Source organism: Cyprinus carpio, chromosome A19 (genome assembly GCF_018340385.1).
Source record: "Cyprinus carpio isolate SPL01 chromosome A19, ASM1834038v1, whole genome shotgun sequence".
Classification (NCBI taxonomy): Eukaryota; Metazoa; Chordata; class Actinopteri; order Cypriniformes; family Cyprinidae; genus Cyprinus; species Cyprinus carpio.
Genome location: NC_056590.1, coordinates 23,016,087 through 23,034,123, shown reverse-complemented (window position 1 = coordinate 23,034,123; position 18,037 = coordinate 23,016,087). Strand labels below are relative to the sequence as shown.

The 18,037-nt window shown below is 36.3% G+C and overlaps 1 protein-coding gene across 5 annotated transcripts in view; it reads left to right on the top strand.

The window, feature by feature from the left end:
- The window catches only part of LOC109100169 (zinc finger transcription factor Trps1-like), a 109,887-nt gene that overhangs the window by 11,896 nt on the left and 79,954 nt on the right, over positions 1–18,037 (top strand). For all 5 annotated transcript variants that reach the window (XM_042777095.1, XM_042777097.1, XM_042777098.1 and 2 more), the window contains exon 3: positions 16,386–17,245. In XM_042777095.1, the coding sequence (XP_042633029.1) occupies positions 16,386–17,245 (860 nt within the window). The remainder of the gene's footprint in view (positions 1–16,385; positions 17,246–18,037) is intronic.

The window sequence follows — 18,037 nt, the reverse complement described above, 5'->3', positions numbered from 1 at the left end:
CATTCAAATCTTGACATTTTCTGTTTTTATGCAATTTCCCAGAAGTTACATAAAATATGTGGGCAGAATTCTGCTGCTTAGTGTTCTGTACCAAACTGACTACTTTGTACAATAATTACTGGAGAAAGATATTTCCCCCTTCTTTTTTATTTCAGGATTGCCATTTTTAGTACTGTTTACTTGTTGCTTTTTAGTATTGTTACTATCTTTCACATCACAAGTGATCAAGTGCTCAAATCCTGCAGGAGTATTGCTCTTGAGCAGGCCACGTTCAGTGAGCCTAATGATATGTGGCCTACTTCTCATGGTAAAAAGGCAGTGTGACAGACAGTTTGTGTTATAGATAGCGGTGACTTCAGACCTTTGCATGTCTAAGGTATCATGCCTGTCCTCAGTTTACTTCAGCCGTCTCGTTTGGGGTGCCCTTTCTGCTAATAGTACGAATAGCTCAAGACCTAGTCGAGAGCAAATGAGGTGGCATATTTTTCCACCTTCAGGTCTTCTTGCTCGTGCTTTCGATTCCTTTTTATGAGAAGTTATGGTACTTTTTCAGTAACAAGTAAATATTAGTGCATTGCAGCACAGAAATTTGTTCTGCTTCACTAAGCATAGAATGAGGCAGAGTTCCCATGATGAGACAGACAGGCAGGTAAGTCTTTGCATGAGGATCACAGATGGTATCAGAGGGTGTGGTTGTTTCTATCAAACTGCTCTGATGACTAATCAGTCCCAAGGCTATATGGCATTTGAAAGGAGAATAATTGTACTAAGCAAATAGAGGAATCTTGTACAACCAGTGTCGTTAAACTGCTTCCCTTTACATAAAAAATACCGTAGAGTGCATATGCTTGATGCTTCAAACTTTACAGTAGAGGTTGTTGGTCCTTTTTTTAGTCTTGGCTGTGGTAAAAAAGCCAAAATCTATTTATTTAGGCGGTTCGTAATGTCTCAGGTAACCTGGTTTGTGTACTAGGGTGGAAATACAAACAAGTAGCAACTAACAAAGAATATTGTCTGTGTGAAAAAGGTTTATTTGAACTTGTGAGCTACACATGTTCAGAGGCCCTGCCTATACCTTGACACTAAGCATCAGCTGCTTTTGTAGTATTGGTATGTTAAGCAAGTCTTTCCACACATGATTATGCACAAATACTTTGTCGGAGATGCCAGGTGACATACAGACTTTCTCAAACAGTTTTTAACTGTGGATATTTACATCTGATTCTCCAGAGAGGCAGCAGAGAGACTCTACAACAGGCCTCTGTCACAAGGATCTGCCTCTGGTTGTGGTTCTCTGGGCAATGTGATGAAGTTAATGGGTTGTTTTTTTTTTCCTACAGTGGCTAGAAAAGATTTCCACAGCAAGTGACATTTTGTAAGATGCCAACCTTTGGCCTTTCACATTCAGCCAAACCAGTGTCAGATTCTTAAAAGGATGTTGCAGGTTCAATACAAGTTAACTTGTTTTGAGTATTTATGGGGTAATGTTGACTACCACAGAATGAAGTACACATTGTTTTATATATATATTCACACCGAGTTGATTTGTCTTTCATTTCGCATCTCCTCCTACAGACACATACACACATAATTATGTCAATAGTACCCGTTGTAAATTGTGTATTTCTATTTTTTTTCTTTTTCTTTCTTTTTTTAACTGACTGTTCACTTGCCTTTAATCATGTTTGAACTTTCTCAGACTATAGTTTTTGCTGTGGTATATGAAGTGCTTAAAGTTTATGGAAAGCAAAGTTACAATGATATAAAATTAGTGTCATAATTTTTTTTTTTGTATGTTTACACTTATGTTAAAATGACATTTTCTGATTTGTGACATTACTTTTTATGTTATGCTAAAACACTGCTGGCCACTTTCAGAAGTTATAGTGATTCTTTTTTTTTTCCAAGAAAGAATGTGAAACAAATTGGTTATATGATTTTAATTTTTAAATATTTTAAAATATAATTTTTACACACTTTAAGCAATATTGAATCGCATGTTGAATCTCGCATTTTTTAACAAGGTATCGCATATCGCATTTTTCTTCAATATTGCACAGCCCTACAGCCTATTGTACAGTAAATTAATCGCTGTTCTAATCTAATGCGCTGCTGCACTGTAACGCACACACATAGGCTACAGACAGTAGCTCGTACATCACGCGCCGATCTCGCGCATGCAGAATCATTCAGCGTGGAAAATTTGTCAGCACTGTTCTGTGAATTCTCAATAAAATAGCTTAGAAACTGAAAAGTTCAAGCATATATTTCTTAATAACTAAATCAGCTTCACTACTAGTAGAGAGACGCTGCAAGGTAGAATTAATTCACACACACAATCGCTCTCACTAATGCATTCATATGAATATAATCTTTACTGTGCTACTTTATCTGTATGTGATTTAGAACAAGCAGAAATCTGTGAGAAATATAGCGACCCAAAGACAAAAGAACTGATAAAAATTAGCTGTTATAGGAGCAATAGCCATGTGGGCAGCTCTGTGTCATATGCCATAGATGTGCACAAGATGTTTGAGTCTCAACTCCAGAATTATTTGTTCATTAATTACGTCATCAGCGACTAGTCGACTTCGACTTGACTTTCATCACATAAAAGTCGACTTATAAAATCAGAAGTCGTTTAACCCCTAATATATATATATATATATATATATATATATATATATATATATATATATATATATATAAATATATATATATATATATATATATATATATAGTACAGGTCAAAAGTTTGGAAACATTACTATTTTTAATGTTTTTGAAAGAAGTCTCTTCTGCTCATCAAGCCTGCATTTATTTGATCAAAAATACAGAAAAAACAGTAATATTGTGAAATATTATTACAACTTAAAATAATAGTTTTCTATTTGAATATACTTAAAAAAAACAAAAAAATTATTCCTGTGATGCAAAGCTGAATTTTCAGCATCATTACTCCAGCCTTCAGTGTCACATGTAACATCCAGTCTATCACATGATCATTTAGAAATCATTCTAATATTCTGATTTATTATGAATGTTGGAAACAGTTCTGCTGTCTAATATATTTGATGAATAAAAGGTTAAAAATAACTGCATTTATTCAAAAAAAAAAAAATAAATTCTAATAATATATATTCTAATAATATATTTTCTTTACTATCACTTTTTATCAATTTAACACATCCTTGCTGAATAAAAGTATTGATTTTATTTAAAAAAAGAGAAAGAAAAAAAAATTACTGACCCCAAACTACTGACCAGTAGTGTATATTGTTATTACAAAATATTTATATTTTAAAAACATAGCTTCTGTAACATCTGTATTTTTGATCAAATAAATGCAGGCTTGATGAGCAGAAGAAACTTCTTTCAAAAACATTAAATATAGTAATGTTTCCAAACTTTTGACCTGTACTCTATATATATCCGTACTTTAAAAAAACTTTTTTTTCATACTTTTCTAAAAATGTCTTTGTATGTATTTTTGAAAGTGTACAGATTTTACATGATCATTTTATAAGTACAAATAACGAATTATTACTTTTGTACAGAAAAAGTTTGATTGTTAAGCATTTCTATTATAGTAGTTTCATGCCTTCAGTTTGTGTCTGTTCTTTTGCATATTTTTAAACTGATGAACAAATCAGAATTAACTTGACTTGAACCCGGAACATTCCTTTAACTTTGACTCAAACGAAGACCCCCAGCTTTGAAGTTTGTGTTCAGACTCACAGGCAAGATGTTACTTTAATATTTACGTGTGATAAAACGTGCATACTATTAGTCTTGTTTTGTGGGAAGTCAGGTAGTCGGTTTAAAATGGGTCTGTTCAAAAATAAATGAATAAAAATAAATGAATAAATGAAGTCCTATAATGAGATTGTGAGTGTCGCTTTAGAGAAGCCTGAGGTATGTCGCAACGTTTTGTGCTTTTAACTCAGAGGGGAAATGCATCTCAGGCTGTGGTTTACTGTTGGTTTCACACTGTAGCTGCAACGACTTGCTTTGAATAGTAAAAAATATCATTGCAGCACAGTAGGAGACTTTATTCAACTTTATTTAAAACTTTCTACCTGTTCAACTTTCTTTTCATTAAAGTCAATGTTCAATCATCTTGGCTCATCTGCAATCACAGGATATCTAGAGCCCTATGATTTCCGTGATCTGGAAAACGTAGACAGAATCTCAGAATCCAGTTCTAAAAATGGAATTCACAGTTTAACGCGGAATGTCACGGAATTTGTCAAATTGTTAATGAATTAATCAAAAGTAGGTCATTACACTTTAATCAAATCACGATATGGACTCGTATCTGTAAATATTAAGCCACAAAGGTCGGTTAAAATATGAATCCTGCATGTCTCTGTTAATGAATGGCACAGACACGCGGTTTCGTTTACTACACACATATTGAAGCGCGTGACGCTCGCGGTGATTTCATTGCCTGCCGTCTTACTAAATGAGGACGTTAACACATGAACAACATCTCCAGAACTGCTCAGAGAGTCACTTCATGAGCATTTTGACCGTTTAATTTGAGTAAAACTAGCCTCACATCACATACACAGAACTGTAAAGGTATTCACGGCAACCCGTCAAAATAAAAGATCGGTTTCATTTGAAGACATTGTGCCTATTACTATTTTTCAGTAGAATGTACATAGCCTACTACTACTTAAATGAAACAAACATTATTTTTTTTAAGGAATAATCACACAACATTTCTTCCATGTTTAAATTTTGTTTGCTAAAAAAATAAAGTTTGCTTAATTTTCAATAATTAAAAGCTAAATGAAATTACTGTTTTATGCCTTCATTTGATAACAAGAAAAATGTAACAGTATTTCTGAGGAAAAAAAAATCATAAGGCTACTTTAAGAAAATTAATAAATTAAGTTGATTTATGCATTCAAACAAGTAGACATGCTAACACACAGAATTTGTAAAAAAAAATATATAGTAAGAAAAAATAAAACATTTTATAGGGCCCTAAACGTAATTTTTGTTAAACTTTTAATAAATTGATGTGAAAATGTATAAGTTTCATGATTTTAATTAATTAGACATGCTTTTTGATTAATGCAATTTAATTTAACTATTAAAAAGGAGTCAAAATGGTGGGGGGGGTGGAAAAAAATGAATCCAGGAAAAAATTTAAACGGAAAAACTGCATTTGGAAAAAAATAAAACAGGTTTCATAGGGCCCTAAATATCTTATCTCATGGTGCGTCTCAGAGTGACTCCATGTTGGTGGGCTGCAATCAGCTGTTTCCTGGACATTGGGGAGATGTCAGCTCGTAAAAACCTCATAACCATTTTAATCATCAAGGTGCAGAGAAGAAAATTAAAGCTATTGTTCTGCCTGAAAGGTGGTTTAACTGTCTACTAGTCCTTCATGGGCAAGTTAAAAAACATCACAGAGCAGGAGGTGTTTCTGCTACTCCATAAATGGAGGAGTGTGAAAAGAGAAGAATGGCTCAGTGCAGGCAGAACAGAGGGAGAACAGAGGAACACGAGCAGAAGTGATTTCTCATCAGTGCCTCAGGAAACACGTTGTGCAATGAACAATCACGTCTGACTTTTCCTGTTGCTTAATAAATATATTTTTAGATGGGTACTACAGCACTGCTTTAAGTAGCACACACGTGGTGTGACTTGGTTTCTGAACTGCAGAATTTAGAATTTCAGTTGAGATTTAAAAAAGACTGCTTGCATGGTTGGCCAATTAATTAGTTGTGCAGTTTTTATGATGTTTTTTTAATTTTGTAACAAAATTATAATGCTTTTTTATATGCATACAGTAATAAGAATTTTAGGAGAAATGTATTTGATTGTCTTGAAAATAATGTCACTGCAAAAAAATATTAGTAATAAATACTTTTTCTTTCTCATGTTTTTTTTTTTTTCACTTTCAAAATTACTTTTCATTTAAAAAAAAAGATATTTTTAATCTCCATAATCTTTATTTAAAATTCCATAACTTGCTCTTCATCTGAAACAAATGTATTCATGTTAAACAATAGCACAAAAGTTTTTTTTTAGGCAATGTTTAACATATCCTAATTTAATCTGTGTAATTTCTGGTATACAATACCCACTGTTCACCATCCAATCAGTTCCTAATGCTTAGATAAGTCTTGCCCTCCTTTTTTCCCATTAAATGTTCTGTTTCTCTTGGACATGTCACATAACGGAAGTAAAACATGTTGCGACCAGGAGTTCAGACTTTAAAAAAACAGACATTTCTCAGGTCCTTTAAGTTCCATGAGTTCTGTCTTCCCATCTGTCTCTCTTTCCTTTCTCTTCATCTTTTCACATACACGCACGCACGCACTCACACACGGTGGTGTTGGCGGAAGCCTGTTATCTGCAGTTCTCTCTAGAGCGCATGATCCCTGCCCCTCTCTGGCAGCTCGGGGCCTGTGATCACAGGAAGCTTAAGGGAAGCAGTTGTTCTCTGTTGTCTCCGGTTCTAGCGTGCGCTGATTGAGTGCACAGAGGCCAGGTCATTCAGACAGGGGCCTTCGATCCTCCCCCTCCACATTGCCTGACCGGAAAGCCGAATTTGGGAAAGACTTGATAGAAAGTTATTTTTTTCTCTGTTCTGGTATAATGACACTCTGGCCAGAAGATTCTGGGTCTTGCAAATTAAGCAGGTAGTTGTGAACAAGGCATTTGTGTGCTGTAAGGTCACATGCTAATTTGAAAATTGAGTCTGATCACAGCTTTTCCTTGGAAATTCAAAGGTTGCTGGTTAGAGGTTGACCAAAATTTACATGAAAACTTAGTGGGAAGGTTGTTAATTTTGTAATAAAGATTACCAGTGTTTTGTGAAAAATTGTCATTTATATTAAAGATTTGTTTATTTATTAATTAGTGCTGCACTTTCTTAGAAAATTAACAATAATTATATAATTATATAATAATATTTTGTAATTATTGAAATAAATTAAACGTGGTTCATTACTACTGGCAGTTTTTATTTTTTTTTATTTTTTTAATATGAATTTAATTATTAAATTTTCAATTCAATTCAAGTTTATTTGTATAGCGCTTTTTACGATACAAATCATTGCAAAGCAACTTTACAGAAAATTAAGTTTCTACAATATTTAGTAGTAGCTTATCAGTGGTGATTGTCAGTTTATGTGCATACAGCAGAAATGTTCGGAAAAATCAATAAAAGACGTAAACAAACAGACGATTAACACTATTAACAGCAATTATGCAATCAAACGTATAGCAAAATGTGGTAGTTCTGTATGTTGTTTCAGGGTTAGCATCATCTGAGGTCCTCTGAGGGGTTGGAATCATCTCTTTTCAGGTGTTCTGGATCCAGACTGGAGCTTGTGTAAATCCTAGTTACATCCCGTGGCAAAACAGAGAAACGAATAGAGACATAATTAGCGTAGCTGCTGTTCCAGCCAAGTAAAATTTATTAGTTTAACCTAAGCTAAAGAATAATAATGCGCATTTGATCAGATATAACTGCAGTCCAAAATTATGAGATGCGTTATTTGAATGCTTGGCCAAAGAGATGTGTTTTTAATCTAGATTTAAACAGAGAAAGTGTGTATGAACCCTGAACATTATCAGAGAGGCTATTCCAGAGTTAGAATTATGGAGAAAAAAAGGAGGTAAAAAGGAATAGAAATAAACAACACTTTTTGGCATCATTTTGGCATGGCATTTTGTATATTATATATCCATGTTCATACACATGGATGTTATACTGTTCTGATGTTTCAAAACTTTGCAATTTACTGTGCTGTTATGTTTCTTCTGCACATACACTTAAAAGTATGGGGGAGGTAAAAAAAAATTTAATGTTTCGTAAGGGAATTCTCTTATGCTCAAAAAGGCTGCATTTATTTGATCGAAATATTATTACAATTTAAAATAACTGTTTTCTATTTTACTATTCTACTGTCAAAATGTAATTTATTCCTGTGAAGACCTAGCTAAATCTTCAGTAGCCATTGTGTCACATGATTCTTCAGAAATCATTCTAAAATACTGATTTGGTGCTCAAAACATTTCTTTATATTATCAATGATGAAGAACATTTTGTGGAAACCATGATACCACGACATATTGAAATATCTGTCAAGCATTTTTGGTCGAGTGCAACAGGTCCACATGTTCTGCAGTTCAGTTGATTAAGAGAAGAGGATGGGTGGATGGGTGGGTGTGGGGGGGTAAAACCTTGCCAACATTGCCAAAGGCAACAGTTTTTGGTGTTGCGTCTTTGATGTGAATGAGTTCTCATGAATAAACATGAAGGGGGTTGTGTTGGTTGTATTGTGTACCATTGACATGCCACGTAAAAAAGGGGAAAAAAAAGTCACAGAGAGGCAGTTAGTCACGGGCCCTTCTTATTGAGCACGTCACCCTTTCACAAGCTGCCTCATGGAAGGAAAACGGGGTGAAGAGAATTATGGGAAAAGCTCTTTATTTTTGACATGCCGACCCCTCCTCTCTCCTTACTCTACAAACACACTCTCTCTCTTTCTGACGTTTCTCTGTCAGCTTTGTACTTTCTCACTCTCTCAAACTGAAATGACGCATCACTTAAGGTGAGAGGACTTCCTCTCTCAGAGTTGTATATGAGTTGGAAGTTTCCAGGCTGGATGACTCCACCACAAATGCGCAGGAATTAAATCATCCCCTGAAGGTCCGTCAACTCTAAAGCTTTTGTTTATTGCACAACAGTAATTTAGTATGAAGATAAAGATGTAATGAGGTACAGCAAAATATTATTGAAAGTTGATGAGGTATAATTTTCTTCCTGAAATGCACTTTTATAATTTAATATGTAGCTTTTCATATATTTTTTTTCCTTCCCTTGTAACTCCGGAATCATAAAACCTGGCTATCTCCACAGGTTTTAATGAGGAACATAGTCTTCTCTTTAAGTGCTCTTTGATATTATTTTTTTTCCCCTTTTTTCCTTTTGCATGCTGATATTTCAAAGTCAGTGGAATATTGGGCGTAGCACAGATCGACGTTCCCGGACATCTGTACGAAGACAGATTTTGGCAGTCCCCGCCTCCTTCAAAGGCCTTAGCGTTGCACTGGTAGTATTTGTTTTTTATCTTCTTCTTCTCGCACTTTGAGGATGGGTGGAGATTAGTATGCTGTTCAATACATGCACACACACATACACACACCCTCTGAAGAAAGCCCTGTGTTCTGGCAGGCCTGTTGATTCATTTCAGTCTCTAAAGATGTCTCCTCACTTCTTGTTTACATTAAAGGTTGAATCTCTTATGAGAGGCTGCCTACGATCTGCAATTTCTTGTTTAATATTCAACTCTTCCTTGTAGAATCTGTATCCTGATTTTTGCTTTCTGTCGATGACTAGATGCTGCTTAAGTGGAACTGATAAGATGAGATCATTGAAAAGAAATTATGGTTGCTATGGTAATAACTTTTCTTGATTTCTTGTGTGGCACAGAAACGTGATGTTTTCACCAATGGACAGCAGCATTAGCAATATTGGACTTAAAGCTAGCAGAGACTGGAAGTGCAGCAAAAATGGAAATGTGTTTTATTATACATATTTCTTATAGAAAATACATAATTGTTACATTGTGTTAAAGAGACTGTGAAATGTTTAAACCCTATGTGTTTCAGTCCATCTGTGCTCGTTCTGACTGCTGCTAAATATCTGCTTTTGCAGATGTATATTTTAAATGTACATCCTTTTTTACTCCCAAGAAAACTGGCCAATGAGTATTGTTGACTCACCCTGAACTACAAAGATTTTTGTCCAATCAAATAATCCCCCTCCCCAACTAAAGCCTATTGGCTATTTGATTATTTAAAAAAGGGACATTTCCCTTTGATACGTCCCACCCAAACTTCCAGTTTTATGTCACTGATAGCTAAAACTGAAAAAAACAGGCCTGACGCCTGTTGTCTTGATGCTGTGAAGACAGAGCAGCCCTGCTGTCTCTAGCTGCCTGTTGCAATCTCAAAGTCATTTGTGGCACGAGAGCTACTTTTTCTCTCAGTTTCTAAAGAAATGTCTGCTTACTTGATTGGCTGTTCCAGATTGCACAGGAGATTTCAGTGTTTTGCAAACGGACCAACAATAGCCCGCAATGAAAATAAAGTCAACTGAATTTAATAAAAAGTAAGGTTGATAGAATTTCTTCCAAAGCATACGATGCTTTTATCTGCTGCTGCCGGGGTTTCACTTAATCAGTATAATTGTAAATAGGAATTTCAATACTCTAACTTTCAAGGAAAGAAAATACATTTTCAGATGTATGGTATAGAGAAACATCCTGTATCTGAAGAAGAAAAATAGAGCACTTAAATGAAATTGACTCAGTGTCACAGCTTGGTAGTTATCATGCTTTAGAGGCAATTATTTCTTTGCCATGTTTTAGCCCAGGGTCAAATTAATGTGACACACAGCCGCATGGTTCATGTGTGAAAGTGTGTGTATCACCTGATTTGGAGGGGTGATGCGGGGCTGACTCAGAGCCCTGTTCCTCCGCTTGACATTTCGCCTTAATGATAATTAATTGCACTGCTTCTATCTAGCATCTCACATATGTGTTTTCCATAGACCCTCCACATGCTTGAAACAGTAATGTGATTTATTCCTAATGTTACAAACAAGATTAAACTTCTCTGGAAGATGGATCGGGGTCCTTCGAGTCCTTTCTCACCACAAAAGTCTGTGGTGGTGACATCATAAAGGATGGGAGGGATAAAAAAGCAGACACTACAAGGTGGGATTGTGGTATAGATGGGGGAACACTTTTATGACGACTCACGTGTGACCGCACGCACATGGTATGCCTGACGGATCCGAGTCATGGCTAATTGCCATGTGTGCTGTTAAATATACCATTATTAGAGTAGAAAGCAGGGCCTGTTTCACTTTAAAGTGATGTTCTTTTTTTCCTTGTCATTATGCTCTTGTAGCCCCCAAAAGTTGATTATTGGTAAATCCCAGAACATGCAAGTGAAATCAGATGGAAATGCAGTTCTTTATTTGAGTTTGTTAATGTTTAGCCCTGCCTTTGCTGTGATCGTACCAGTTACTCATTTAGAAATTAATTCCTCCACACTGTCTTCCAGCCATGACAGAGAGCAATTAGAGTGTATAGTTTCTCTCTTTTTTTATTTTCTATTGCTTCAATTTATGATGCCATAAATAAAGGATGCAAAATGAGTCTCAACATTTTAGATCTCGGGGAACTCAATATTCTGCCTGACTGATCAGAGGTGCGTGTGCCCGCGCAACTGCATTAGTATTTATATGAGGGAGCGTCAGCATGCGTGTGAGTATAGGGTTTGTTATTTAAGACTTCACTCAGATCCACCCCCGATGGATTGAAAGCACAGGGCTGAATTATGAGAGGCGGTTTGGGTAATGTATTTTTAATAAACAGACTTTCTGGGTGGAGAGCTCGGAGTGACCCAGGCTGCAGCGCTCCATGGGGTCCTCGAGCTGTGTGTGTGAATCTCCGCTCCCATGTCATCCTCCTGGGACTGTGATGTAGAGAGGATTACATCTGAACTCAAAGTGAAAGATTGAGGGACACAAGTCTGGGACCAAAATAAAATAGCTATGGGCTGGCTTGAGTAATTGGCAGTTTGTTCAGTTTAGTCAGGAATAGCTCACTCAGAAATGAAAATTCTGTCATTGTTTACCAATGTTTCTCCAAAACGAGTTTCTTTCGAACTCAAAACTCAGAAATTTTAAAGATTATTTTTCTTGCAGCTAAATAGACAATGAATCTTTGTGAATTCAAAAAGAATACAACATCCATATGTGTCATAAAAGTACTCCATATGATAGTTGGAAAAACAAACTGAAAGTTCAAATCATTCCTTATACCTTTGTGTAAAAAGGTTCAGGATTAGAAAGTGCAAATGTTTCAGCTAGTGCATGTTCCATAATGCACAAGTTGCTTTCTTGTGTCTTCAGATTCAAGCAAATTAACTCATTTGTATTTCAGTTGTATCATTGTGATATGTGGAATATTTGCAGTATAGTCTATTTGTGATTAATTTGATCATTAATTTGATTAAAGTGAAAGAAAGTGACGTTGAGCGCTGAGAGAGCGCTGTACATTTACTCCCCCCACCTACAATTCCTGCCGGCCCAAGACTCGAACTCGCAACCTTTTGGATTACAAGTCTGACTCTCTAACCATTAGGCCGCGACTTCCCCCAACAGATGCATTTATACATTTCTTAAAGAATGTATCATTACACGAATTTCCAATCTGAGGCTTGGGACAGATTTTAGATTTTCTTTTTAGTAGTGTTGAATTCAAACTTTAATTGGAACCAGTACAGTTAAATTTGCAAAGTTTAATACATTTACAGTTCCGTGAATCAATTTAATGATGTTTGTCATTATTCAGTGTGTATACTGTGAATACTGTCAAAAGCTGAAAATAATAATGTATATATTGACCTGTACTATTTAACTACAGAAAATTGCTTATAGTTAAAGAAAGGGTTTTGTCATCTTCCCGGTGTGTGTTTGTGTCAGTATGTGTGTGGGTGTGTATTTTAAGCAGACTCATTAAGCAGTAATCTCTTGCTATGCAACACCTCGACACACTGCAGACATTCTTAACCAAAGCAACTGTAATGAGCACACACAGTAAAGAAATGCGCAAAATAACAAGACATGCAGAAATTACTTTTACATATACTCCCACTGCCAGCTTATAACTTCAACCACCTGGACAATGTCTGGACTCCACAATATACTGCCTAGTGGGAACGACTTGGTCTCTTCCTGCAATGAGTTAAACCCTACCACTAAAAATCTCATCAGCGCTGACCAGACGGGCCAGATTGTTGAGGAAATCCCCTGTATTTGTTGTTGTGTTTGAAACAAGATCTCCTAAATGAGTTTGACAATGAAGATGACATATTTGGAGTCACATTGCCTCTTCACAAATGAGGCTCTGTGTGTATATGGCCAGCCCTTTTGATAATAGAGATGGGCCAACAGGAAGCCGGCAACTGCTGACTTTTTCACAAGGAGCTGCCTGTGTGACGTTAGTGGAGTTTGTGTGCATGTAAACTGATGGCAAGTGGTCTCACAACATTAGTTTGCCACTCAGCAATCTGCTTTTCATCTGTACTTTATTTAGGGATCATTGTGATGTCGTGAAACATCCGTCAGATACAAATGTTTTGAGTTGAATTGTTAAGTGCCTGTAAGTGCCTGCAGATGCTGGAAGTTTAATACATTGGTAAATAAAGTGCATTAAAGATATGTTCATTTACATTTGTATTTTAAATGTTCTCATTTTTTGTATGTTGAGAATGTTTTTAATTATTGAATTATTTAGATTTTTTGGGGCTATAAAAAAAACATATATATATATATATTAATAGAACTACTTATTAATATTTTTAAAAAGTCTACCAAATAAAACCTATGTGGTACAAAAAGCATGCAGAAACACACAGGAAATTAGCAGACGTCTTTTTGTTTGCAGTTTATTTTGGATCTTATAGTAACAATAATTCCCCAAAAGAACAAAAAAATGTTGGTCTGTTCTGCCTGGGTCTGTGAACTGTTTAAAAAAAACTTTTTTTAAGGACACAACACATGCAAATGTCTTCAGCATGCAAAATTTGCATCTGATGGCATGTTAGTTGAACTATCCTGATATGTCACGCTTGTCATTAGAGCGTTTTTCTCAACAGGAATGTTGTGTTGCAGCATTGTCAGTTTTGATTGTGCATACAGTGTTTTTGTGTGTGTGTGAGATTAAATCACACAGAGCTTTTCCATCACCATGTCACAATGACAGTGATCAAACGCCTGTCGACAAGTAGATTTCTCCGATAAAAAAAAGAAAAACAAATGTCAAAACATAATATATAGCTTTAAATCATGTGGCTGATGAAAGCAATTGACAGCATTTTGTTTATTCGCTTCTCCAAGACCCCCTGGAAATCTTCACTAAGTAGGCTAACAGTTGGTTAACACATCCCCATACACAATGTCAGAATCATCAGTTTTTAAGCTAGTTGTAGCTTTGACTCCTGTCATTAGATTGCATTAGCTGAAGTGTCATAGAGCGCTCAAGGGACAGCCCTGCTCCATCTTCTGCTCTGTATGCAGACAGAGGCCACTGTCGATCCATTCACCCCCTCCTTACTTTTTTTAATTAAGAAAATTGATTGTCCTGTCCTTCTCAAAAAGCATATTATACTTTATTAAGTAAGTTCTTGAGCAGGCACAATAACAGAAGAGGAGCAGTTTAATATAGGAAAGGGAAAGGAGGTGGGGGTGGATAGTGAACTAGTGATTTGAATTGACTGGTACAGGAACGCAGCAAATGCCTGGGAGCTATAAAAGCAGATTATTCGGTTTCTGATGGCGGCCTGGAATGGTAATGTCTCACTGCTTCCCCTGCAAGTTTTAATGTAATTGTGCACCATATCCGGTATTAAAAAATTTTCTCATCCTCCCACTCTATTCCTTTTTTTTTCTTCTTCTGTGTTGGTTAAGATGTCTCTTAGTATTCAATCCTGATAACAAGACCTGTTCCTTTATTCTCAGAAACTGAGAGACGATGAAAGGAAAATGAGGATGGGAAAGTGTTTAGTTCAGTAAATCAATAGCTCTCTAAATAAGTTCTGTAGCCTAATATGCTATGCAAATTTTAAATCGAGTTAACTTAATCCCCAGTATATTAGACAGAAACAGGGATCAAATCATTTAGATTTGAACTGACTTGAATTGTGAACTGATTTGACTGAATCATTGAAAATACCCGACTCAGAATTGCTTACAAATCTGTTATTACAATGACTCGTGGCCATGTTTATTCACCAGCTTTATACAAGAGTAATATCTAGCAGATTAAACATTTTAGAGCACAGCATAAATAAAACATATTCAAAAACATACGTTTTTATAATTCTGGTTCTGATTCTTCTCTATGATTCTTGTTTCAGTTAATGATCTTTTTAGTACTTTTAGGGAAGAATATTTGGAAATAAAGAAAAGTAAATTATATTGTATTTACTTCCCTCAGAAGTCTAATAATGAGATCATGTAAGATTTCAACAGAACAAATATATCTAATATAACTGCTTGCACAGACTTTTTGATGACTTTCCATGGACTTAATAGAGGTGGCAAAAATTAATTCCAATAAATGTCATAATTCCAATAAAATATATAGGCTATTAAACAAAATACAAATGCAGAATGTAGAAGCATATTTTGTTTGCATTTATATATTTTTGCATGTAGTGCTACATTGTTGATTGCGTTTCTTATGATACAATAATGATATGTAGTTTTGGATGTTTTATGACAGATTAAGAATGTAGGCTTTCAAGAACTGACATCAGCCATTAGTTGCATCTCTTCTACCAGTCAGTCACGCTCACTACAGACACCATTGTTATTTGAATACATTTCTTCAAAAGCAATCTGTTTATAGAGTAGTTATATGACACAATATCAATTTTAAATGGATATCACACCCGCCATAGTGTGTTTAGATGCTGTGAAGCCTGAGATTAGCAGAGTGTGGATGGCGAGGGTGTTAGAGATGCTGTGAGAGATATGACTGGGTGTGGTTATATTTATGATTCGATTTTCAAGGCTTTTATCAACTTAGCTCTGGTTAAGGTGTGGCCCGACTGTAAAGCATGAATTGCTTTATTTAATATCCATTTGCATTACAGACTAAATGAGGAAATTGCTCTCGACGGTCTGTCGAAATAAGACAGGCCCCTGTTTTGTTAAATCGGAAGAAACCGTAATTGCCCTGAATTGAAACTGGCCAACACACACACCATCCTGCAAATGAAAAATGATGGTTAACTGAGCGCTATGCTAAACCTTTCATAGAAATTCACTTTTGTGCAGTTTGTGCCAAAGGAAAGTGTAGTTAATAGTGCGATTTGCCTTCTATGAACAAACACGCATTACCTCATTGAGTTCTGATGGAAATTTTTTGCTATGAATCACTTTATAAATTCCACATTTTTTTTCCTCTCCCCTATCATCTTTGATTTTGGTAACTGATTAAAATGTGTATCCCTAAGCCACATCAGAGATATAAGTGCACAGATTTTGTTCATTAAAACATCATCAACAAAGGCCGGTGCTGACATAGTCACCAATATTAGAACTTCATTGCTGTTTATGGATTGAGCTGGGACAGCACAACTGTTTCTAGGGCATTCCGTCTCCGAATTTCAAAAATCAAAGAACACTCAAAAAGCTTTTATAGAGAGCAGAATAGGCACCATTGGCTCAAAAAATATTTTTTAGTATGTGAGCAGTCAGAGCCACAGATTGAGCAAGTTACTTGAGTAATGGCGAGTCTCTAACATTGGTCTTCTCTTTTGCTGGGTTACAGATATGGTACGGAAAAAGAATCCCCCTTTGAGAAGCTTCGGCGGTGAAGAAGAGGAGGGCGAGGTGGTGGCGGCCGAGGCCACAGGCCCAGAGAGCGGGAACGCGGGGAGCCAGGCTTCAGAGCCCGACAGGGCTGTGGGCGAAGAACAGGAGGAACCGTCCTCCCCTGGCCCCATCAAACCAGACAGGCCTGACTTGCATAACTCCAGCCACAACCTGGCAGCATCCTACTCCAGCCGCGAGGGCACTGATACAGAACCGCTGGACTCTACCGCCTCCCCAACAAACTCTGATCCAGGTGAGAGAGGAGACTGTGAGGATGACCGGAACAATCTAAAACCCTCCACTCGGTCAGGCGGTGTCATCGTACAGGGCTGCACCAGTAACGGAGAGGAGAGGGATGACACACACAGCCCACTAGCATTGCTGGGCTCTGACAGCCCTCATGGTGTGTCTGTCGAAGGTTCTATAGTCCCTCCAGTTACACTTCATCCACAGAGGCCTATTGGGGGAGTGGAGGACGCCCCTAGCCCTCTGGGAGCTGAGACAGGAGCACCTCCACCCACCTCACCCAAACTACAAGACTTTAAGTGCAACATTTGTGGGTATGGTTACTATGGCAACGACCCCACGGATCTGATCAAACACTTTCGGAAGTACCATTTGGGCCTGCACAACCGGACACGGCAGGACGCGGAGCTGGACAATAAGATTCTGGCACTACATAACATGGTGCAGTTCACAGCCCAAACACAGGCCAAAGACTCAACGCGCCTCCTCGGCCAGTCAGCTCAGAGCGGCTCTGCGGCGGAAGCAGGGTCACCCAGGTCCTCCGTACTTAATGGCACCTATGACGTACAGGTAATCACAAAGTAGAAGAAAGGAGAAAAATGTTGTTGATTGATATACATATCCATTCAATACTATAATAAATAATAAAAATACTAATAAATATAAAAAATACATTAAAAAACAGAATAGTTAAAAAAAACTAAAATATAATAATTTAAACTACTGAAAATTGAAACTGAAAATTTAAAGTACTGCTCAAATGTTTGGGGTCGTATTTTTGTTCTATACAGGAGAGTGATTAAAGACAGTTATAATGTTAAAACAATGTTAAAGTTTTATATTTCAAATAATGATGTTCTTTTGAGTGTTCTGTTCATCAGAAAAAATCCTGAAAACAAAAGTACTAAGCAGTACAGCCGTTTTCAACATTTATAATAAAAATAAATGTTTATTGAGCACCAAATGAGCATATTAGAATGAATTCTGAAGGATCATGTTACACTGAAAACTGGAGTAATGATGCTGAAAATTCAGCTACAAATTTATTCAGGAATAAATTACATTTTAAATATATATTAAAACAGAAAAAATATTATTAAAATCATACACATTTCAAAATATTAATGTTTTACTGTATTTTTGTTAAAGTAAATGTAGCCTTGGTGGGCATAAGATACTTTTTTCAAAAACATTAAATATTCTTACCAACATGTGTATTTATGCATATTAGAGTTTTGCTTCATTCCTCTCGTCACCTGTATTGAAATCAAATGAAGTCTCCTGTCTGCTTTGCCTGTGAAATGCAATTTAATGATACATGTAGTTGCTTCCTATGTAGAGTGTTCCAAATCAGTGACTTAT